Source organism: Bubalus bubalis, chromosome 4, assembly GCF_019923935.1.
Source record: "Bubalus bubalis isolate 160015118507 breed Murrah chromosome 4, NDDB_SH_1, whole genome shotgun sequence".
NCBI classification, from domain to species: domain Eukaryota; kingdom Metazoa; phylum Chordata; class Mammalia; order Artiodactyla; family Bovidae; genus Bubalus; species Bubalus bubalis.
In genome coordinates this window covers 132529032-132554659 of record NC_059160.1, presented here as the reverse complement: position 1 = coordinate 132554659, position 25628 = coordinate 132529032, and the positions used below count along the sequence as shown (strand labels likewise).

General features: G+C 38.3%; 1 protein-coding gene across 5 annotated transcripts; it reads right to left on the bottom strand.

The window, feature by feature from the left end:
- Positions 1 to 890: 890 nt before the first annotated feature.
- ZNF248 (zinc finger protein 248) lies at positions 891 to 24968 on the bottom strand. 5 transcript variants are annotated; one of them, XM_044942084.1, is made up of 7 exons: positions 24832 to 24933; positions 23989 to 24220; positions 23067 to 23212; positions 22936 to 22977; positions 9659 to 9785; positions 9283 to 9378; positions 891 to 3969 (listed from the first exon to the last, which is right to left on the bottom strand). In XM_044942084.1, exons 4-7 carry the CDS (start codon positions 22948 to 22950, stop codon positions 2471 to 2473), a joined length of 1737 nt encoding a protein of 578 aa, XP_044798019.1. In that variant the 5' UTR covers positions 22951 to 22977; positions 23067 to 23212; positions 23989 to 24220; positions 24832 to 24933; the 3' UTR covers positions 891 to 2470. The 5 variants fall into 5 exon arrangements, with proteins under 5 accessions (XP_044798019.1, XP_006050822.1, XP_025140340.1 ...); XM_006050760.3 differs by lacking the exon at positions 23989 to 24220 and having other exon boundaries at positions 24832 to 24968; XM_025284555.2 differs by lacking the exon at positions 23989 to 24220 and having other exon boundaries at positions 24752 to 24865.
- Between the last annotated feature and the right edge of the window lie 660 nt (positions 24969 to 25628).

Genomic DNA, 25628 nt, shown 5'->3' with positions numbered 1-25628 from the left:
AGATGGCCCCTCCTCCACAAGAGCAGCAGCTCTTATTGGGCTCTGGTTAACACCTGCTTTCATCCTTTGCCCTTATAGACTTAGAAGGGTAATGGCCTCCTGGGGACACTAATCTCTAGGTGCTTCAATATCCCTTGTTTCTGGCAAACCACTGTAGTAAGTCTGCCATGAAAGTCTTCTTAGTTGGATCAGAATTGTTTTTCACTAGAACCATGGCTGATACAAACAGCCCTCCCTACATTAATTTGTCAAAGAAAATAATTCATCTCTAAAACTAGAACATTAACACCAGAACATTAAATAGAATATTAACACTTCTATTAGAAAAGAATTCATTTGAATCAGGTGAATGCCTTCAGTGCTAAATAACAGACATCTCCAAGAATAAACAAGAAGCCTCTTTTGTCCCAGTATTTGAATTAAATACTGAGCAGATAGCAGGTCCAGAAAGAGTTGTGCAGTTCAGTGACAGTATTTCTGAGTCAGGTTTTTCCCATCTTGTGTACTGTTCTCTTCAGGCTATTGCCCTACCAGGCCACAACTATAATCTAGTATAACATACAGCCATGAAAAAGTTCAGCAGATGAGAGACAATCTGTTCTCATGTCATGACAATATTTTATCACTGAGTTCTTTCCCCGAAGCACTGAGAATATTTTCCAAGTATCTCATTATTCACCTGTCCATCCCAACAAAATCACTAGAACAGAATACTCATGATTAACTTAGACTAATATGGATTTACCCCTAAATCATCTGGGGAAAGGATGGACAAAAAGACAAAACATGGCCCAACGAGGAGGAAGCAGGGAATGGCTATTGGGGGGCAGTGTTTCTTGGAACTGCTTATCAGTGTTTTCCAAAGAAGCAAAGAAAACAGTAGGACAAAGGAGAGAGAGATAGTATATTACATTCTATTAAATTAAATACAAATACATAGTTCCTGAGTTACATACAACTTGGGTTACACACATCATGCCCAAATAGATACAGCAATAAAGCACCAAGAGTAGAACAGAAGCATTTCATTATACAACGCTACTTTATTTGCCGAATACCGTGAGCATTACTGTTCATAACTGATGTTAACCTTTGCAAAATTTATGTAATTATCATTAACAGCATTCACATTATTGACTGACCCAAGGCAGCTGAATAACCTCAGGAAAATATTGTTTGGCCTTTTTATCGAAGTGAAAGCTCAGTAATAATGGCCATACTCATTCACATACGCCAGCAAAATTAGAAGAAAGGTAAGCAACAGGTAGTAAAACAGCATATACTGGCCACATTACAGAGAGTCTCTGGTAGTACTGAAAATAGCATTGATGCATAGGTAGTTAAAAACCTCCCAAAAAACATATTTTGGCTTCTTTTTTGAAGAGGCCATTCAGCAGTAATGGACAGAGCCATTTATCTATGGAAATGGGAGAAGGGGTATGTGGCTAGTATTTTAAATTTGCCAAATGTATTTGCATATATACACAGTGATGTACCACTGTAAATACTCCCACTAATGCCACACTACCAACACAATGGCACTGAACGTAGGGCTGGTCACAGATGTATAGTACTACGTCATTATATAATATTCATCATGCTGATTTAACAATACAGATAACCTAAAGAACAAAGATAATAGCAAAACACTGTGAAATAATTAGGAAATGATGAGTGTTGAGGATGTATTATCTTTGTTTTTTTAATATTATTTACCTGTAAATTAATACTTTAATGACTGTGTTTAACAACTGGTTCATAAAATTCCTGAAAATTTATCAGCACTGCTTGCAAGTTAGTATAAACTTACTGCAGCACATCACTGTGTATTGGTAAGTGTGTATAAATACATTTACATATACAAATATACATAATTATTACAACATAAAAAGACATTGATGGTATCTAGTGTGGGAAATGTTAATACAGACTATAACAGTTAATTAAGAGTTTAGATTTTCTCTTCATAAGCATGTTAGGCTCTAATATACCAATCAAGAATACCTCAAATTTCTATGATATTAGCATACCCACAAAAGGCCTGCAAACATCAAGGACTCTTCACATAAATGTTTAATGCTGTTGCCATTTAATGTCTTTAAACTTCAGACTCCACTGTGAATATGACTGCAAATGAGTATCATCTATTATATTAACAATAAAATTTTTGTATCACATCCAGAATATGGTACTACACAACATAAATTCTAGACAAAGGTGTTTTTTTTTTTCACCATATTATGTAACTGAATTTCCCTTCACTATAAATTTTCTGATGAAAAGTTTTACTTTTTTTGGAAAGCTTTTACATATTCAAAACATGAATAAGATTTTATTCTAGTACTAATTATCTGTATTACAACAAAACCTCACTCTCTAAAGGAATTTGTGATATTCTTTGGGTTTCATTCATCTCATTTTAAAAACCTGTATAACATATTTGAAAGCATGGATGAAGGCTTCTTAATGTTCAGGATGCTGAAAGAGCTTTCACCCTTGTGTGAATTCTCTGATGTTTAGTGAGTACTGACCTCTGACTAAAGGTTTTCCCACATCCATTACACTCATAGGGTTTCTCCCCTGTGTGAGTCCTCTGATGTTTAGTGAGAGCTGATTTCTCACAGAAGGTTTTCCCACACTCATTACATTTGTAGGGTTTCTCTCCTGTGTGAGTTCTTTGATGTACAATGAGGTTTGATTTCACACAGAAGGATTTACCACATTCATTACATATAAAGGGTTTCTCTCCTGTGTGTGTTCTCTGATGTACAGTTAGGGCTGACCTGTGGCAGAATGATTTTCCACATGCATTACATTCATAGGGTTTCTCCCCTGTGTGTGTTCTCTGATGTTCAGTGAGGTTTGACTTCACACAGAATGTTTTCCCACACTGCTTACATTCATAGGGTTTTTCTCCTGTATGTGTTCGCTGATGGTTGGTAAGATGTGGTTTCTGACAAAAGGATTTCCCACATTCAGTACATTCATAGGGTTTCTCTCCTGTGTGTGTTCTCTGATGCTGAGTGAGGTTTGACTTCTCCCAGAATGTTTTCCCACATTCACCACACTCAAAGGTTTTTTCTCCTGAGTGAGCTCTTCGAAGTTGGGTGAGATGTGACTTCTTGTTGAAAGTATTTCCATTTTCATTGTGCTCATAAGGTTTTCCCCCCATGTGTACTATCTGATGTTTAAAGAGAGCTGACTTTTCCCATGTTTTGTGACTGACTTTATATTCATGGGGAATCTTTCTTGTGTAAGTTCCCTGATGGATAACAAAAGTTGAATTGCCGCAGAAAATTTGCCCATATTCATTATATTCATAAGGACTGTCCCCTGTAAGAGCTCTCTGATGTCCGAATCTTAAATCCATATAGAAGGACTTACCACAAATGCTGCATTCACATGGCTCCATTTCAAAATGAGTTCTCTGAGATAAACTAAGCTTCAAACTTTGGATGAAGGTTCTTCCACATTCATTATATTTACAGTGTGTCTCTCCTATCTGAACTTTCTTATTTGTGAAAAAGGCTGCCTCTCCATGGTTGCCTCTTCCATTTTCATTATACTCAAAAGGCTGGTCAAAAATTGACTGAGTGAGATCTTGTCCATGATGGAGGACATTCTTTTTTTGATTATATTTATAAGATTTCCCTCCAGGAGGAGTTCTGTCATGCCCAATATCAAGGAACAATTTCTCATATACATTAAACTCATCAGGCTTCTTTCTAGAATAGTTCTTTCTGTTAATAATTAAGCCTGAAATATTTTTCAAACTCATTTCACATGAGTCACATATTTTATATAGAAAATCGCTTGAAGGAATGGAGTCTGTACCTAGATTTAAAGTTTTCCTTACTCTGTCACCACTATCTGTACTTAATGTTTTGTTGCTGGTGAAAGCAAGTTGCCAAAAATGTTCATCTTGATTTTCCTGGGTGCTCTCTATTAGGTCATCAACTTTCCAGTCTTCTAGAAATGAGAAAAATAACCACATCTTATGAATCCTAGTACATTTCTAATTGAATTCGACTTTTACACAAATGCCCTATTACACAGTCAGTTCTTTTGCTTTAGGCTCAGTTTTCTGGTGTGAACTAAAATCCAGCATACATTTTTCTTTACTCTTCTGGTTTGAGTGGAAAATAAAAACATGCTTCAGTAAAAATAGGGGAAGGAAACTGGCAATAACATTTAATACTTTATTAATACACACTTTAAAACTAGACAGAAAAAGGTGAAATACATTCGAAACACAGGGAACCAGAGAGTGGCTGATTCAGAAATCAGGAAACTTAAGAGAATGGAGTGAGCCCAACAGAGACATTGAACACTGAATATCATTACACTGAAGATTAGTAGACAAGGGCTTTCAGAAAATGAACTATGTTTGGTGGAAACAAAACAGTCGAGTACTAACCCCCTCAGACACTGATTACCTGGTGTGATTCCTACTAGAGTACTCACTTCTACTCTACACATCAACACCAGACTAAAGTTCTGAAAACACCAACTGCCTCAGGTTCAGAAGAATAGTCTGATAGCCCAGGATTCCTTTAATTCACATGGAATAATTATAATAAGACATGGTAAGCAAGGGATGGAGATTTTGTAAGAGTTATTCATTTAGGCAACAGGAAACTCCAAGAACTGGATGAGTTTAACAAGAGAGGTTTTTTTTGTTTTGTTTTGTTCATTTGTTTTTAAAGAAAAATAGACTGTTTGAGAAACATATTAGAGGATGAACTCAGTTTGACAGAGGCAGATCATGCTTTCTTGTCCTTACCTTCCCACAGCTTGATTACTATGGTAGGAGCCTCACTAATGTGCATGTTACTATTCCTTTTTCCCATTTGATATATGAACATCAAAACAAATTTCTGAAGGTACCTACTTCCTCATGCTCTAAAGGACAATGCTTTAATCCAGACTCTAACTCTCTATCAAGCTGTGATTTGCAACAACACAAATGCCCAACAGGAAATACAAAACAGATGATGGACAGACCATCTCTGCAAAAGGACCAGGCTCATTCTGTGGACTCACAGCTGTTAATGAAGTTGTCCCAACCATCAAGGCATACATTTCTTTATTTCAATCTGCTGCCTTACTTTCCCCCAAAACAATTTTGTTCCTGAACCAATACTGATCTTTAAGTCTGCTTTCATATCTAAGTTTATCATTTACATCAAGGTTTTCTGCTTTCATATCTAGACTCATCTGTGGCTTTTACTTACAGATGAGACCTATAACGATCATATTTTTCTATTAATATATGGTTCTGAGGCCTTCAATAAACTTTATTGTAAAAATTCTTGGCTATTCTTTACTGTCCCTACTCAATGAAACTGGCTTCCCAGGTGGCTCAGATGGTAAAGAATCTGCCTGAAAAGGAGGAGACCCAGGTTCGACTGCTGATTCGGGAAGATCCCCTGGAGAAGGGAATGGCTACCCACTCCAGTATTCTTGCCTGGAGAATTCCATGGACAGAGGCCTGGTGGGCTACAGTCCATGGGGTCACAAAGAGTTGGACATGACTGAGTGACTAACTAGGTGAAACAATATTAATCATATGTTAAAAAAAAAAAAAAAATCTAAAACAGTCCTGAGTCCATGGCTCCAAAGACTAACTGATAATAGTTACTTGACAAACACAAATTAAAACAAAAACTGAATTCATATTATGAGTTCAAGTCACAATTCTGTAAGTCCATTAAAAAATATTTGTGCAGTTCTAGCTAGATATTTAACAAATTGCTCATTCTCAACAACACACCTTTTACGTAATTACACTCCAGCCTTGGCTCTCCTTGGGACCTGAACATCCTCCAGGAAATGGTACTTTAATTTAAAACGACAAACCACAAAAGTAATAATAAAATAACAAAGCCAACAAACTCTACAACATCCCTATCATTTTCAGTCTCTACCTGCTGCCTTTAGTAGTTACTACCTGTTTAATTCACTGTAAGATGAAACAAGTCCATTGCTCAATGATACACCCTGTGTCATGACCACAGTCTAGGCAGGTGTTAGCAAAATTCTATTTCCTCTGACTTCACTGAGGAGACAGGACATTTATGATTCTTAAAAACTGATGTGCATATGAATTATTTTCAACCTGTACTTCAGGATAAAATAAGGGAATGTGCATTTAGTAAAAATACTATAGAATGCTTTCTGAATGGATGAAAAACAGTGATCTCTTCTAAACTTGGTTCAACAAAGTAATTATTAAAATATCAGAATCAGGAAAAGTATGAAAGGAAAGTATGGATACTTCTAGTTCTGGCCTCAACTATGTACTTTATACCATATATGGTGTGTATGTATATATATGTATGTGTGTGTGTATATATAGATATATATGTATATGTATATATGTATAAATACATATACATATGTAATATATGTATATATATATATCTATATATACTGAAAGTGAAAGTCGCTCAGTTGTGTCCGACTCTTTGTGACCCCATGGGCGATACAGTCCATGGAATTCTCCAGGCCAGAATACTGGAGTGGGTAGCTGTTCCCTTCTCCACGGGATCTTCCCAACCTAGGGATCGAACCCAGGTCTCCCACACTGCAGGCAGATAGATTCTTTACTAGCTGAGCCATGAGGGAAGCCCAAGAATCCTGAAGTAATGTATATATGAAACCTATTCCATCTCAGATTCTAATAATTATCTTAAGCTTCTCGTTGGGAAAACAACATCTCAGCAATGACAGAAACCCTAAGCAACAATCATATCATCAGGTATGAGTTTTGGGGCTACAGATGCTAGTGGATTAGGGTTATAAAATACAGACTATTTAAGTTACAGCAAAAAATTGATCACTAACTTAAAGTAAGTGAAATAATAATAACGCTTTACCCTCTGAGCCACTAGGGAAGCCCAAAATAATAACAACAAGCCATTATTATAGACCATGCAATGTTTAAACACTTTGCATACCCAATTTTAATTAAGTTACTTAAAAGGCAAAATAAACCAAAGTGAAAATTATAGAAAAAAGAGAAAATATTTAAAAGTGAAATTTAAGACATAAGATAGCATGAAGTTTAAAATGAACTCTGAAGAGCAGTAAAAAAGATACAGATACGTAAAACAGCACTAGACTGTGACAGTCACTGAAAAGAGATTTTGATTTCATTTATTAATAAGGATCAACTTTGTTAGGCTAGTGAAAGATAAATTGGATGCTTTAGGTAGAAAAAAACAACAACTAGGAAGATCAAGTCAGGTATCAGTGACAAGTGAGAAAATGAAGAGATGAATATGAAGAAGATGGAAAAGAAAATAACATTAGGAATTTGAAAAAACTAGTAACAGGGGATAACAGGTTTAGGACACTGAACCCATGGTTGCCATTTAAGGTAGTAATGGATGGCTGAATGTTCCTTATTTGACGCCTGGGAAACCAGGCTCTCTAATTTTCAAGTGACTCAGACTGTTCCCCTCATCTCCTCTAATGACAAGATTTAGTGGATTTACACACCTTGTAAAAGCAGTACTGCACCACAACTACCTCTCTCATTTACAAACAACCACTCTCTAGAAAAGGGGTCAGCAAACTCTGACTGTAAGTTTGTGGGCCTAGAACTAAGGATGTTTTTAAGTTTTTAGAGGGAAATATAAGAGTGAGGAGGAAGAGAAAGAAGAGAAAGATGTAAGAGGAGGAAGAGCAGCAGCAGCAGCAATTGAGACCATGTGTGGCCCATAAAGCCTAAAATATTTACTGTATGGTCTTTTACAAAGAAGTCCTATGTATGTCTCTCCCAGAGTCTAGCAGTTATCCCAAGCTTCTTGTGACCAACTGTACTAACTCTCCTCTAATCGCTCCTCCAAATTTTTTCTCTCAGTAAATGGTACTCTAAGTTATCAGGTACTGGAAACAAATCATTGAATTCATGCTCAACTCCTCCTTCTTTCACACTCTATATCCAACCCAGTAACAAATCCTCTTGGCCTCATGTTCAAGATATATGTACAAATGCACCGTTTTTCAGCATTTCCAACATAGCCTGAGCAACTAGCTTCTCTCCTCTGGGTATACAATACCATCCTAACTGGTATTCTTTCCTTGCTTGTGCTTAAGCACCATCCACCCATCACATGGTCACAACAGAGAAGTCAGAGAAAGTCTTTTAAACTGTAAATCCAATCTGCTAGCTTAATTTGATTTATATATACTGAAAAAAGCCTGAGAATTTCCCACATCACTCAAAATAAAATTAATATATCTACCACAGTCCATGCTACTTATGACATCATCTCCTACCAATCTCCCCCATGCCCACTCACCTCCAGCTACCATGACATCCTTATACTTCCTCAGATACTCTAACAGCACACTAGTCTGACAAGTTTAACACTAGCACCTGATGTTCCCTCTGCTGGGAGTATTCAGAATCCACAGAGCTCACACTTTAATTTATTAGAGACTCATATCTATTGTGTACCTCATAAAATATATTCTCTTGAAGTGAAGTGAAAGTCGCTCAGTCGTGTCCAACTCTTTGCAACCCCATGGACTATACAGTGCATGGGATGCTCCAGGCCAGAATACTGGCATGGGTAGCTGTTCCCTTCTGGAGGGGATCATCCCAACCCAGGGATTGAACCCAGGTCTCCTGCTTTGTAGGCGGATTCTTTACTAGCTGAGCCACGAGGGAAGCCCATTTTCTCTTGAATTCTATATATTTGATAACAAATAGGATGTTATCATTCTCTAACCCCCTTTTCACTGCTTCAGCTCTTCACAGTACTTACCACCACCCAACACCATGTGTGTGTGTATAGCACATACATCTTCATACACACACACGTATGCTTTTTGTCTCTTATTGTATTACACACTCTGATAATAGGGACATTCTTTTAATTATGTATAAACATAATTGGGTCATATTGAATGCTCACCATATATGTGTTAAATGAATATATTAAAGTATTACATGAATCATACCATCTAACAAAAGATGCCCAAAGACAATAATGATGGAAGGTGGACAGTTTTAAAATAATCAAGAAAAATTATCTCAGATGGAGCCAAATGGGTTTGGATTATGGATATAGGTAGATGACTCTAAAATGTCAATGAACAAAGGGAAGCATTTATGAGTGAAAGTGACATACAGAAGAATGTGATTAAGGTAACATGAGTATGTGGGCCAACTGTCAATCACTTTCAAAGGTCAGGGGTTGGAACCATACACCAATGGCCTAAGATCTCATTTCCTCTGGCTTCCATCTGCCTGTGAACTCACTAACTCACCTGAGCAGCACTGTTTTGGGAATCTTTCCTCTAGTATCCAAGGCTCTTCTCCTTGCTCGATCTTGAAGATCACTTCTGGCTTAGTAATGCAATTCCCTGTAAAGAGAGTAACACAGGACTATGGCTGAACAGTCTGGCTTCAGGAACTCTAAAAAAAATGATGGGGAAGAAAGGTACAGCTTTGGGAGCTATCTAAAAGAGGTGCCTAAATAAACCAATTCCCAAGGAGGTAAGACTACAGCATACTTTATAGTGGGCAAAAGGGACTAGTCATTTAGGGCCTTGAATCTCCATCAGGAAATTTCACAGGGAGTTTTCACATTTCATCAGCTAAGAAATGCATGCTACTGGTAATCATGTGGAAAAGAATTCTTACCTACTGAGACAAGGTGGCTATAATTTTCAAGGATCACGTCTCTGTATAATATCTTCTGAGCAGGATCCAGCAGGTACCACTCTTCCTGGGTGAAGTCCACACATACATCTTTGAACGACACTTGCTCCTGTAACAGTACATTCCTTTTCTATAAGAAATTGTCAGAGCTATACGAGTGGAAAATATTTAAAAGAATGACTTTGCCAACAAAGGTCCGTCTAGTCAAAGCTATGGTTTTTCTAGGAGTCAGGTATTGATGAGAGAGTTGGACTATAAAGAAAGCTGAGTGCTGAAGAATTGATGCTTTTGAATTGTGGTGTTGGAGATGACTCTTGAGTCCCTTGGACTGCAAGGAGATAAAATCAGATAAAATCTGAAAGGAAATTAATCCTGAATACTCATTGCAAGGACTGATGCTGAGGCTGAAGCTCCAATAAGTTGGCCACCAGATGTGAAGTACTGACATTAAAAAAGACCCTGATGCTGGGAAAGATTGAAGGTGGGAAGAGAAGGGGATGACAGAGGATGAGATGGTTGGATGGCATCATGGATGCAATGGACATGAGTTTGAGCAAGGTCTGGGAGTTGGAGATGGACAGGGAAGCCTGGCATGCTACAGTCCATAGGGTCACAGAGTCGGACATGACTGAGCAACTGAACTGAAATGAATCTCTTTAGTTTACTAAAAATTTAGGGCTGCTTTATTTAATGCTGGGCTTCCTTGGTGGCTCAGCTGGTAAAGAAACTGTCTGAAATGTGGGAGACCTGGGTTCGATCCCTGGGTTGGGAAGATCCCCTGGAAAAGGGAACGGCTACCAACTCCAACATTCTGGCCTGGAGAATTCCATGGACTGTATAGTCCATAGGCTTGCAAAGAGTCGGACACGACAGAGCGACTTTTGCTTTTCTTTAATGCTATACTATGTAGGATAAAAGTAGTATCTTGTATAAATTGAGTTTCCATGAGAGGGTGGAATGGTCCTAGTTGCTACAAATATTATTCTCAATGAGGAGACATACACATTAACAAGTATTAAACTGGAAACTGTAGGAGCTAGCACTATATAAAAAGTAGAATGGGATGACCAAGAAAAAGTTATTTCATATTATCTTTTGCATTATAAAGTTAACTTTCACTAAGGAAGTAAAACTTTCAGTTGTTAAAATGAAAAGAAGGATTAAAACTAATATGTTATGGGCCCTAACCAAGCTCACTCATGTCTCATTAAAGTGACCGGTTCTGTATTCCACCTGCCCAGCAGAGAAAAGGATGAATACTCTCTACTTCAGATAATTTTTGGAGCCTCTCCTAATATCTGTGTTGTTAGATATAATGCTCACCATCCAAAAGAAACTTTCACGTTATATGAAGACACAAGGCCAAAGGAAAAGGACAATGAAAGCATAACCACAATGGTTGTTTGAGGAGGTCTTACAAAAAACTGAGAAAAGAATAGAAGCAAAAGGCAAAGGAAAAAAGTAGAGATATACCCATTGAATGCAGAGTTCCAAAGAAAAGCAAGGAGAGATAAGAAAGCCTCCCTAAGTGAACAATGCAAAGAAATAAGAGTAAAATAACAGAATGGGAAAGACTAGAGATCTCTTCAAAAAAATTAAGAGAAACCAAGGGAACATTTCATGCAAAGATGGGCACAATAAAGGACAGAAATGGTATGGATCTAACAGAAACAAGATATTAAGAAGAGGTGGCAACAATATACAGAAGAACTATACAAAAATATCTAAATGACCCAGATAACCACAGTGGTGTGACCACTCACCTAGAGCCAGTCAAGTGAGCCTTATGAAGCATCACTATGAACAAAGCTAGTGGAGGTGATGGAATTCCAGCTGAGCTATTTCAAATCCTGAAGGATGATGCTGTGAAAGTGCTGCACTCAATATGCCAGCAAATTTGGAAAACTCAGCAGTGGCCACAGGACTGGAAAAGGTCAGTTTTCATTCCAATCCCAAAGAAAGGCAATGCCAAAGAATGCTCAAACTACTGCACAATTGCACTCATCTCACATGCTAGTAAAGTAATGCTCCAAATTCTCCAAGCGAGGCTTCAACAGTACGTGAACCATAAACTTCCAGAATTAAAGCTGGATTTAGAAAAGGCGGAGGAACCAGAGATCAAATTGCCAACATCTGTTGGATCATAGAAAAAGCAAAGGAATTCCAGAAAAACATCTACTTCTGCTTCACTACACTAAAGCCTTTGACTGTGTGGATCACAATAAACTGTGAAAAATTCTTAAAGAGATGGGAATACCAGACCACCTTATCTACCTCCTGAGAAACCTGTATACAGGCAGGTCGATAAGCAACAATTAGAACTGGACATGGAATGGACTGGTTCAAAACTGGGAAAGGAGTATGTCAAGGCTGTATATTGTCACCCTGCTTATTTAATTTATATGCAGAATATGTCATGAGCAATGCCGGGCTGGATGAAGCACAAGCTGGAATCAAGATTGCCAGGAGAAATATCAATAACCTCAGATATGCAGATGACACCACCCTTATGGCAGAAAACAAACAGGAACTAAAGAGCCTCTTGATGAAAGTGAAAGACGAGCGTGAAAAAGCTGGATTAAAACTCAACATTCAAAAAACGAAGATCATGGCATTTGGTCCCATCACTTTATGACAAATAGATGGGGAAACAATGGAAACAGTGACAATCTTTATTTTCTTGAGCTTCAAAATCACTGAAGATGGTGACTGTAGCCATGAAATTAAAAGACGCTTGCTCCTTGGAAGAAAAGCTATGACAAACCTAGACAGCATATTAAAAAGCAGACATATTACTTAGCCTACAAAAGGTCTGTATAGTTAAAGCTATGGTTTTTTCCAGTAGTCCTGTATGGATGTGAGGGTTGGACCATGAAGAAGGATAAGCATTGAAAAACTGATGCTTTCAAATTATGGTTTTGGAGAAGACTCTTTAGAGTCCCTTGGACTGCAAGGAGATCAAACCAGTCAATCCTAAAGGAAATCAACCCTGAATATTCACTGGAAAGATGCTGAAGCTGAAGCTGCAATACTTTGGCCATCTGATGCAAAGAGATGACTCATTGGAAAAGACCCTAATGCTGGGAAACACTGAAGGCAGGAGGAGAAGGGGACAACAGATGAGATGGTTAGATGGCATCACAGACTCAGGACATGAGTTTGAGCAAGCTCCTGAAGATGGTGAAGGACAAGGAAGCCTGGCATGCTGCAGTCCATGGGGTCACAAAGAGTCAGACATGACTGAGTGAATAACAACATAGAGACTCAGATATTATAACACAAAAGAACTTCAGAATGAATTATAATTAATGTAAAAGAGGAAAATATGAACAAAATAAATGAAAGGATGGGAGAAGTCAACAGATACATGGTATGTCTGTTGTAGATAAAGAAGGCAGGCCTGAGACTGCTATCTTCTGAAAGATCTGCTACAAGGGTGTCTTGTGGCTGGTATCTGGGAATTTGGAGTTCATGATGGTTCTTACCAGTCCTTGGTAAGAATGGTTCACTGAGCCTGAACTGTTTGTGTGAACTATATGGTTTTTTTCTGCTCATGTACATTCCTTCTGGAGTCTGAGATTTTGTTATATGTTAAGCAAACAGTACCTACGTGACTAGCCCCTAATAAACATTTTGAACGCTGAGTGTCTAATGATATTCCCTGGCAGATATTTCACATTTGTCATCACATCTCATTGCTGTAGGACTTAAGCCTGTCCTGGGAAAAGTCTTAGGAGCTTATGCCTGGCATCCTCTACTTGGGACTAAACCCCAAGTATCATTTCCCTTTGCTGACTGTGCTTTGTATCCTTTCACTTTAATAAGTCACAGCCCTAAGTACAACTACATGCTGAGTCATCCCAGAAAATCACTGCACCTGGTGATAGTCTTGGGGACCTCTGATAAATGTGTATACAAACATGTACATGTACATACATACATGCATAAAATGGGCATTCCAAAGTTGAAAATTATAATATCTGAAATTAAGAACTCATTAGATGGCTTCGTATGTATCCAACAAAAGTATCAGAATACATACAGCAAAAAGTGACAGAACTGAAAGGAGAAACAGACAAATCTACAACCACAGCTGGAGACTTCAATACCCCTCCAATTGTCCTGAGAAATAAAGCAGGCAGAAAAGCAGTAAGTATATAGATGACCTGAACAGTACTGTCAATCAACATGATCTGAAATTTCTAGAATATTCCATCCAAAAAAAATAAGCCACACAGTCTACATTCTATTCTACCTCTTATGGAACATTCACCTAGATAGGTTATAGTCTAGGCCACAAAACACACCATAACAAATTTAAAACAATAGCTATCATAAAAAATATATTCTCAGACCACAATGGAATTAAAGAGAAATCAATAAGCAAAAGATAGCTGAAAAATCCCCCAAATACTTGAAAATTAAATAGCATATAGGTAAAAAAAGAAGTCTCAAAGAAAATTTTAAACTACTTTAAATGAAATGGAATAAAAATGAAAATATGATATATCAAAATTTGTGGGATGCAGTGAAAGCAGTACACAGAAGGAAATTTATAGCATCAAATGTATATATTAGAAAAGATTTTAAATCAATAATCTAACCTTCTATCTTAGTAAACTAAAGGGAAAAAAAGGCAAACTGAGCCCAAAGCTAGCAAAATAAAGGAATTTTTATTAAAATAAATCAGTTAAATGGAAAATGTGAAAAAAATAGAAAAGTCAATGAAACTGAAAGTTGCTTCTTTGAAAAGATCAATAAAAATTTTTAAAGCCTCCAATCTAACCAAGAAAAAAAGAAGCAAACTGTGAATCTCAGAAATGAAAGATTTACACTACTAATCCTAATGACATTAAAAAATAATAAGAGAATACTACAAACAATTCTGCCCCTGAAAAATTGGTAACATAGATGAAATTAAAAGACACAGCTATGAAATTCACACAAAGGAGATAGAGATAACATGAAAAGATTCATTTCTGCTAAAAAATTTAAATCAATAATTAAAATACTTCCAAAATAGAAAGCACCAACCCAGACAGTGTCACTAGTGAATTCTAATAAACATTTAAGGAAAAACTAATACAATTCTCCATAATCTACTCCAGGAAATAACACTTCCAAACTCATTGTATGAGGCCAAGTGAAAGTGAAAGTGAAGTCACTCAGTCGTGTCTGACTCTTTGCGACCCCATGGACAGTAGCCTGCACCAGGCTCCTCCATCCATAGGATTTTCTAGGGAAGAGTACTGGAGTGGGTTGCCATTTCCTGAGGCCAACATTACCCTAATACCAAACTAGATAAGGATATTATGAGAAAAATAAAGATCAGATTATCTTTCAATAACAGAGATGCGAAAATCCTCAAACATGGGTAAATCAAATCTGACAATGTATAAAAAGAAATATAAACACAGCCAAGTGGAATTTATTGCAGGTATGAAAGGCTGGGTCAACATTTAAAAAAAAAACAAAAACAAAAAAAAAACAAGAACAACATGATCCAACATATCAGGAAGTCAAAGAAGCAAAATGACACAATAATAGCAACTAATGAGGAAAAAACAGTCATTTATGATAATGAAAAAAAAAAAAAAAAAACAACCTCTCAACCTCTCAGTAAACTAGGAATAGAGGGGAACTTTCCCAACTTGATGAAGAAGAGAACATCATACTGAAAGGTTGTTGCTGAACCACGAAAGACACCAGGATTCTTGGCCTCCGGAGGAGAAGAATTCAATCCGGGGCCAGAGATGAGGCTTGATCGCTCAGAGCTTTTGTGTAATAAAGTTTTATTAAAGTATAAAACGGATAGAGAAAGCTTTTGACATAGACATCAGAAGGGGGCAGAAAGATACCCACCTGTTAGTCTTTAGCTGGATGTTATATAGTTACTAGCAGTCTGTTAATGAAAGAAAGTAATGTCTCAAAACTCAGAGAATGGCACCAGGCCCCTCACCCACAGGATGCATTCTGAGATAATCTTGGCACCAGGGGGGTCATCCAAGGCCATAAAATGATTGACTTGAATCTCCTATAAAGAAGTTTCGTTTACATGGATTAGGAGAACAATGTATGAGGATAACATAGTGGTTTGTCAAGTCAGTTCTAAGCCTTTAGGTGGAACCGACTGGAAGACAAGAGTCTGGGGTAAATGTATAGTACATTAACATAGCTTAAGACAAACATTTCCATAAGAAAAATGTATTTGTTAGCTCAAAATTTGAGAAAAGTTAAGTTCAGGTGGAATCAGGTGTCATTATGGCAACACAGTATTTTAAGAGAAACCTCTTTTTAAATTTGTGTAGAGAAGGGGATCTCCAGTACTCTTGCCTGGAAAATCCCATGGACGGAGGAGCCTGGTAGGCTGCAGTCCATGGGGTCGCTGGGAGTCGGACACGACTGAGCGACTTCCCTTTCACTTTTCACTTTCATGCATTGGAGAAGGAAATGGCAACCCACTCCAGTGTTCTTACCTGGAGAATCCCAGGGATGGGGGAGCCTGGTGGGCTTTTGTCTATGGGGTCGCACAGAGTCGGACACGACTGAAGTGACTTAGCAGCAGCAGCAGCAGAGAAGGGGAAAAAATATATCACTAGTTTGTTTCCTCCTGCTGCTTAAGAGAGAAATTAAAAAAAAAAAAGTCTGATACTTGCAGGCTATTTCCTCCATTTGGAGACCCCTGGCCTTCCTGCCTGTTACCCTCTCAATACTTACTGTTGGGACTTGACACTTTTCCCTGAAATGCAGGAAAAGAGCAAGGATGCCCTGTTTCAAGACTATTATTCAAGTCCTAGCTAGTACAGAAAGACCTAAAACAAAACAAACAGAAAAACCTGAAATAAAAGGTAGATGATTAGGAATAAAAAATAAAACTGTCTTCATCTGAAGTCAACATGATTGTCTATGTAGAAAATCCCAAAGACTCTGAAAAAAGGAAAAGAATAAAAATCCTGGAAGTAATAAGCAAATATAGCAACATCATAGGATACAAGGTCAATATAAAAAAGCCAACTGTTTTCCCATATCAGAATAAACTACTGGAATTTCATATTTTGAATGAAAAAAAACCATTTACACCACCACCACCACCACCACCACCAAAAAAAGGACTCAAATATAAAACTAATACAATATATTACGGGGATATACAGAAAAACAAAAACTGATGGAAGAAATCAAAGATCTAAATAAAGGGAAAGACAGTCCATATTCATCACTCAAGACAATTCAGTATTGTTAAGATGTCAGTTCCTTCCAATATAATCTACAAATTCAATGCAATTCAAATTAAAATCCCAGCTATTTTGGAGATGCTGACAAATGATTCTAAAGTTTATATAGAAAGGTAAAGCAACTAGAATAGCCAATGGAATATGGAAGCAAAATGAGGATTTACACATTACCTGATTTCAAGACTTATACAAAGCTACCAAATAACATGTACAAATAACCAGATGTTCAAGCTGGATTTAGAAAGGCCAGAGGAACCAGAGATCAAATTGCCAACATCTGTTGGATCAAAAAAGCAAGAGAATTACAGAAAAACATCTACTTCTGCTTCATTGACTATGCTAAAGCCTTTGACTGTGTAGCTCACAACAAACTGTGGAAAATTCTTAAAGAGATGGGAATACCAGACCATCTCACCACCTCCTGAGAAACCAGTATATAGGTTAGGAAGCAACAGTTAGAATGGACATGGAACAACAGACTGGTTCAAAATTGGGAAAGGAGTATGTCAAGGCTGTATATTGTCACCCTGCTTATTTAACTTACATGCAGAGTACATCATGCAAAATGCTGGGCTGGATGAAACACAAGCTGAAATCAAGATTACTGGGAGAAATATCAATAACCCAGATATGCAGATGACACTACCCTTATGGCAGAAAGCAAAGAGAAATTAAGCCTCTTGATGAAATTGAAAGAGGAGAATGAAAAAGCTGGCTTAAAACTCAACACTCAAAAAATGAAGATCATGGAGTCTGGTCCCATCAATTTATGGCAAATAGATGGAGAAACAATGGAAACAGTGACAGACTTTATTTTCTTGGGCTCCAAAATCACTGTGGGTGGTGACCGCAGCCATGAAATTAAAAGACACTTGCTGCTTGGAAGAAAAGTGATGACAAACCTAGACAGCATATTAAAAAAGAGACATTATTTAGCCTACAAAGGTCCATATAATCGAAGCTATGGTTTTTCCAGTAGCCATGTACAGATGTGAAAGTTTGACAATAAAAAAGGCTGGGCTCTGAAGAACTGATGCCTTCAAACTGTGGTGCTGGAGAAGACTCTTGAGAGTCCCCTGGACTGCAAGGAGATCAAACCAGTCAATCCTAAAGGAAATCAACCCAGAATATTCATTGGAAGGATTGATGCTAAAGCTGAAGCTCCAATACTTTTGCCGCCTGATGCTAAGAACCGACTCATTGGAAAAGATGCTGATGCTGGGAAAGATTGAAGGCAGGAGGAGAAGGGGACAATAGAGGATGAGATGGTTGGATGGCATCACAGACTCAATGGACATGAGTTTGAGCAAGCTCTGGGAGATGGTGCTGCAGCCCAAGGGGTCACAAAGAGTTGAGCACTTTGAGTGACCAAACAACAACAACAAATATCCAAGACAGGGCGTTATTGGTGAAAGAAGCCCATAGCTTAATGGAACAGAATAGAGTGTCCAGGTACAGATCCACTGAAATATAGTCACCTGATGAAATAAAAAAAGGTATAGATGATGTATAATACTATGTAAGTTTTAGGTGTACAGCGTAGTGATTCACAAGTTGTAAAGACTATATTCCACTTATAATGCTTATATAATATTGACGATAGTCCTGTGTTATACAGTGTATTTTTATAGCTTATTTATTTTATACATAGCAGTTTGTACCTTTTAACCCCCTACCACCATGCTCCTCCCCACTTCCCTCTCTCCACTGATAACCACTAGCTTGTTCTCTGTATCTGTGAGTCTGTTTCTTTGTTGTCATATTCATCAGTTTGTTTTAGTCAACTGATTTTTGACAAAGCCCCAAAGGCATTTAAATTGAGAAAAGACAAGTCTTTTGACAAATGATGCTTCAACAACTCTACATCTGTGCAAAAAAAATGAACCTAGACACAGACCTTACACTTGATACACATGTTAACAAAAATGAATCACAGACCTAGATATAAAATGCAAAACTATTAACTTTCTATAACAGAGAAGACAGGAGATCTATGTGATCTTGGGTTTCATGAAAAGTTTTTGAATATAACAGAAAAATCACATTCCATTTTTAAAAAAATACATTGATTGGCTTTCATTAAAAATATTTTACCCTGCAAAAGTCATTTCTAAGAAAATGAAAGGACAAGCCATAGACTGGGAGAAAATATTTGCAACATATATATCTAATAAAGAAGTTGCATTTAAAATATACAAAAGAATTCTGAAAACTTAATAGTAAGAAAATAAATTGCCTAATTAAAAAATGGATAAAAAATGTGAACAGGTCAAGTAAAGACATACAGATAGTTCATAAATTTATGAACAAATGCTCAATGTCATTTGTCATTGTTGTTGTTCAGTCACTAAGTTGTGTCTAACTCTTTGTGACCCCATAGACGGTAGCCCATCAGCCTCCTTTGTGCATGGGATTTCCCAGGAAAGAATGCTACAGTGGATTGCCATTTCCTTCTCCAGGGGATATTTCTTACCCGAGGATCAAACCCACATCTGCTGCACTGGCAGGCGGATTCTTTATCACTGAGTCACCAGGGAAGCCCATTATGTGTATTAGGGAAATGTAAATTAAAACAAAAGTGAGATACCATAACACATTTATTAGAACCATTAAATCTAAAACAATGACAACGTCAATTTCAGGTCCAGATGCAGAACAAGAGGAATTCTCATTCATAATTAGAAATATAAAATGATACAGTACTTTTGTAAAATAATTGGGCAGTTTCAACTTTCTACAAAGCTGAAGTCTTAATATATGATCAAGTATTTTTAATTTCACACTCTAGCTATTTGAAAACATGTATCTATGTAAAAACCTACATATGTTTCTAGCAGCTTAATTCATAATGACCAAAAACTGGAAGGAACCAGGAGTCCATAGGTTAGTAACTTTGAAATAACTTATATATGTATGCTGGAATTGAACAATTAAGTAAATGAAATGAGGATGGTGGTGGCCAAAATGCTGGAATGGGAGTTATAGACAAGCAAGGGGACAAGGTCAGAATGTTTCAGGTGATAATGATTACAGCAGGAGACATTAGTGTGAACTAATACTTAGCTTAATATAAGTACAGATGGTTACATACTGAAATATTCATAAATATGTGTTGCTGCTACTGCTGCTAAGTCACTTCAGTCGTGTCCGACTCTGTGTGACCCCATAGATGGCAGCCCACCAGGCTCCCCCGTTCCTGGGATTCTCCAGGCAAGAACACCGGAGTGGGTTGCCATTTCCTTCTTCAATGCATGAAAGTGAAAAGTGAAAGTGAAGTCACTCAGCCGTGTCCAACTCTTAGTGACCCCGTGGGCTGCAGCCTACTAGGCTCCTCCGTGCATGGGATTTTCCAGGCAGGAGTACTGGAGTGGGGTGCCATTGCCTTCTCCAGATATGTGTTAGTATACATATATATTTTCTTGTTCAGTCAGCTGACAGGATCTATAAGGAATTACAAACCAATAGCATACTTAGCCCTCCAGTCTTGGTTTCTAACATTAAGCTCCAATAAAGGAAGCAGAGCTCTTCAGGGGAAAATGGCTTATTCTAGGGCAGGAAATATGAGCAAGGACTATCTTCTAGCATCAGAAAGTATAGAAGAAGTACTCAAACAGAAACACAACAATGGGGTTCGTTGAAAGTGCTCTATTTAATAACCAAGCTGGGACAAACAATTTGAGCAACAAAGTGAACAAGGTAGTACTGGACTATCATAAGTAAAAAAGTAACTAGCCATGAGTTCACATTGATATTAAACACTGACTGAGTTAATAAATATTAAAATCTCCTGTGCAGAATGCCTAATTTATGTGGATACTCCACTGAGAAGGAGGTGTGGTATAACCCCCGCTTCCTTCCAAATATCCAAACAGTATATTACGAAAACAGAGGGAAAAACGACTAACTTTACAGTGGAGAAAGTTAATACCGCACAGCTTCAGGCTGGTGATCAACAGTGGTACATCATTTTTTGAAAAGTGAAAAGTCACGTGAGAGAATTTACCCCTGATAAGACATGACCAAATGACACTTTACCTCCGTGGTCTTTCTCCAAGAAAACAATTACCCCAATATAATCATAGGAAAAACAGTAGACAATTCCCATGTGAAGGACATTCTACAAAACACCTGATTTATACTCCTCAAAACCGACAAGGTCATCAAAAACAAGGAAAATCTGAGGAATTGTCACAGCCAAGGGGAGCCTAAGGAAACATGATGACTAAGTGAAATGTGGTATCCTGAAGCAGAACACCTGCATGGGGAGGGGAGGGAAACCAGGAACAATTATCAAAAAACAAATGATATACAAGAAAATAATATTCTGTAACTTATACGAAAGATAAGCATTAGTACCACTAACATGCAAAGAGCTAACCAGACATTGAAAAAAAGAAAAAAAAGCCAGAAACCTAAGAGCAAAATGGGTAAAAGACATGAACAGATCACAGAAACATAAAAACAAGACATCTTTTAGATATGTGAAAAAAACCTTCAATCTCACTGAGCATTAGGATAATTACAGATGTAAACTACATAAAATACTAATTTTTACCTATCAGATGTCAAAATCCAAAAGTGAACCACATTATTTCTATGGGAGAAGCTGTGGAGAAAAAGCACTCTCATGCAATGCCAATGTAAGTACAAAGTATCTATAATCCCACCAAACAGATCAAGTTTATCAATTGTAGTCAACCCTTTGGGAATTTATATATTCCCAAATATCACTTCTGGGAATTTGCCTGACAGAATAAATCTCATTTCTGGGAATGTATATGATAGAATAAACCTAATGTACAAAGTTATTCATTAAAACATAGTTTATAGTAGCAAAAGGTTGGAAATAGTTAATTACTAGTTTAATAAACTATGGAACATTCAGAATTGAATTTCCATGTGATTATAACAAAGAAAGAAGTAATCCATGTTCTGTTACAGAAAGATTCCCTGGGACAAGCTGAAAAAAGAAGTGAAAAAAGCAACCAAAAAAGAAAGAATGGGAAACAGTGTTTAGACTCACTACTTAGTGTGGTTCTCTGAGCAGCAAAATCAGCTCCATCTGATTAGAAATGGACCTTCCAAGGCCCCACCCAGATCTACTGAATCAAAATCTGCATTTTAAGACATTGCCAGGTATGTACAGGTGCATCTAAACTTAAAAAGCCCTAAGTATAATAGATTCCCATTAAAATAAAAGAGGGCTCATACTTTCTTTCAACTGAATAAAGAAACACTGGAAGGACAAACAATAAACCAGAAATAATGTATACCTATAGCTGAGTGACAATACACTGCAGTTTATCTGGGACTGTCCCAATATATGCCAGTTGTTCCAGCATAATTGTTAATAAAACCTCACTCACTCTCAGTGAAAGAGACACAGTTTAGATGAGAAACAAATGTCACCCTACGTGGAGGAAGCCTAAGGTACAGAGAGGAAGGGATGTGAATTTTTACTTTCTCTGTATCACTTACATTTTTTTAAAAACCATGTTAATATACTAACAATTTTCAAGTATTTTAATTTTTAAAGACAAAAGTTGTCAGGAAAAATAGGTATCTGAGAAGAGCAGTTGTCTAAGAACAGAGAAACAATGGATAAGCAATAAACCCAGGGATAAGCAATGTTGGGGCAAAAGACAGAGAGAACTTCACGTTGGAAGAAGTTAGGAAAAGGGAGAACTAGGAGCATAGCATCAAAGACAACGGAGGAGACTTTCAAAACAGACTACGCATAATAGTATCAAATGCTGCAAAAGGGTCCACTAAGACTAAGACAAAGACAAAAACTGGATTTGACTACAATTTGGTGGCTTTTTCCAGAAATGATTCAGGTGCAGAGGTATTGAAGGAGCAAGACTGCATGTATTAGGTTGAAATTTAAGTGGAAATGCAGAAACAAAAGCCAGGACTATCTGCTACTGCAGCTAGAAACACAAATGAGCTGACACACGGTTTAATTAACCTTTAAAAACTTTAGAAAACTCATTTTAGATAAAGTGGGAATAAAAAAAAACTCACCTGGGATTTGTTCATTTTTCACTCTTAGTGGAGGAGGGAGAGCTGAGGGAGAAAGAAGGAAGTAAGAACTTGGCTTGTCCTGTAGTTTCTGGCTTCACCAGCCTACACAGCTCCACACACAAGACACTTACCTGCTCATGTGTGGCTCCCATTTATGTTGACCTTAGACCTGATACTTTTCACTGAGTGAATGTAAACTTTTGCTTCTTACTGATTTATTACCGGGTTTCCCTGGTGGCTCAGTCCAGAAAGAATGCTGGAGACCTGGGTTCGATCCCTAGGTTGGGAAGATTTATCACCAATTTAGGTTTTGTGACACAGAAAAATTAAAAACATGAGAGGATGCTTAACACAGAACAGTAAACTAAAGGATACACTAGGGATTTGTCATAACTGAGGTTCTAGGGGGTAAAAACACCTTCTCACTGTTCTTGTTTAGTCACTAATCCTATCTGACTCTCATCTGCGGACACCATTAATCCTATGAGATCAGATAATCAAAGAAACCTCTGAAAAAAGGGATGGGAGTATTTAAGGCAAGATTTATTTTTTAAAAAAGTTTGTTCTACGCTGCTTACAATTTTCAAAAGGATCTTTTAATAAAAAACTAACTCTAACCTAACAAAATGACAAAATGGGCTGTGGCCCAAGAATCTGCAGACCTGACTTTTAACTGTGATTCTGTCACTAACAAACTGCATGATCTGAGCCAGTCATCTTCTCGGGCTCATTTCTTTTTGCATCTTTCAATAAGAAACTGATAACCCAAAAAGGACCTGTCTGCACTACCATCCTGTGTGTCTGAGGCTAGGGGGAGCAGGAACCTCAGCATTTCTCTAAAAGCCATCAACAATGGAACACTGCTCGAGGGCAGCTAACCTCAGGAAAAAGTGAATGGAGAGTTAGGAGAGGAAGAGGTGTTAGGGACGGATAATGACAGAATTTTAACTATGGCTGGTGAGCCTTTCAACCCGAACTATGGCTTTACAAATTTCTAAAGAGGTGACATTTCCTGTGTAGCCTGTGTGCCCACCCCGCTCATCTCCAGCTCACCTCTCTCTTCTTAAATTTGTCCCAGACCTTCCACCATCACACAGCCTTCGATGGCTTCAGGACACCGTGTCATGATTATATACAACAAATAACAAATGAAGATATAACAAATAATAACTTAGGATCCGAGTAATGTTAACAGAGCCAGGAAAAGGCTTTGGTGGCTAGGTGGTCCAGCCCCTTCCAATCCATTTCACAAACGACTTAACGGAGGGGTCCAAGCTCCAGCCGCCTATACAGAACAAATACAACAGCAGCTGACAAAACGTGGGCGCTCAAAACAACCCAAAGAGGCAAGCACTATAAAGGTCTGCATTTTACAGATAAGAAAACTAAGTCTCTAGGCGGCAATCTGGTCTGGGAAATTCATTTATTTCTGGGCCCTGCAGGAGACAATGGTCTTCTACAGCCTCCCGGCTCCCCGTAAGCCTGGCGCAGGAGAGACGCATACGTCACTACGTGAAGTGCGCACAAACATGTCGCACAGGCGCAATCGCTCTTCCCCTACCTCCTACCCGACCCCCCACCCCCGTGGGCCCAGCGCACACTTCACGCACGCGCACTCCCCACCCGCGGCCACAGGACAGCGCCGCCCGCTCCGCTGAGGGGCGGAACACCTGCAGACCGAGTGAGCCTGAGAGGCCGCGTTCCCACACGGGACTCTGGCCCCTTAAGGCAGAAGCGCCCCCGCCTGCCGTCCCTTCAGTTCTGCAGACGCTGCAGACTCCCGGGGTCGCGCCGTGTTCGCGGGGCCTCAACTCACCACCCGGCACCGCTGCCTCCGCCGGCTCTCCCAGCCGCGCGGAGCCCGCTCGGCCCTCGCCCCCACCCTCCGGGGCTCACCCGCAGCTCCCTCGCCCGTTGACTTGGAGGCCAGGGATTGTTTCCCACGAGGGGCTGGAGGCCGCGGAAGGACGAGCCAGGAGGAGAAGGCGGGGATGCACATGCGCAGAGGGAGGGAACGGCGCGGCGCTGCGGGGTGCGGTAGCAGAGAGCTGGAACTTAGCTCCTGGGAGTTTGCTTTGGAAAAGTGGCTCTACCTTTAGAAGCATGCCTCACTCGTAAATTGTAAAAGTAAGCTAATAGTAGTACAGTACAACTAACGGTTTTTATGAAGATTCAGGATGTTTGTCTTGTACAAGCACTTAGGATGAGTTCCGGCACATAAATTGTTCAGTATGTTTCTTAAGATTATCTTTCCAAATATACACCATGCCCACTCTAGAAATCAGCTGGAGAGTTTCTGCCTTATTGACTGAACTGAGAGATTACTATCTGTTATACTCACTCCTGCTACCTGAACCTTGGATTCTGTCCGTGTCCTATAGATGTCAAAGCAGTGTGCATTTTTGACTAGACACATCAGGTGGTACATGAATTTTATTTATGAAAGTGAACAATGTTATTTTAGTTTTGATAAACTTTTCTTCTAGCAGTTTAGACAGCAAATTTATGTAAACTAAAATAATATCTGTGAGCAGCAGAGTTGTTCTCTGGAATGAGGAAAAAAGGGACCTAGCAGTTCAGTATTAATAAAAATTGTTCATATATGCGAAACTGTTCATACATTAAACTTATGGAAGAAAGCACTTTCTCATCTCTGCAAACCAACTATGTTTTCCCTGGAACCAAATATATAT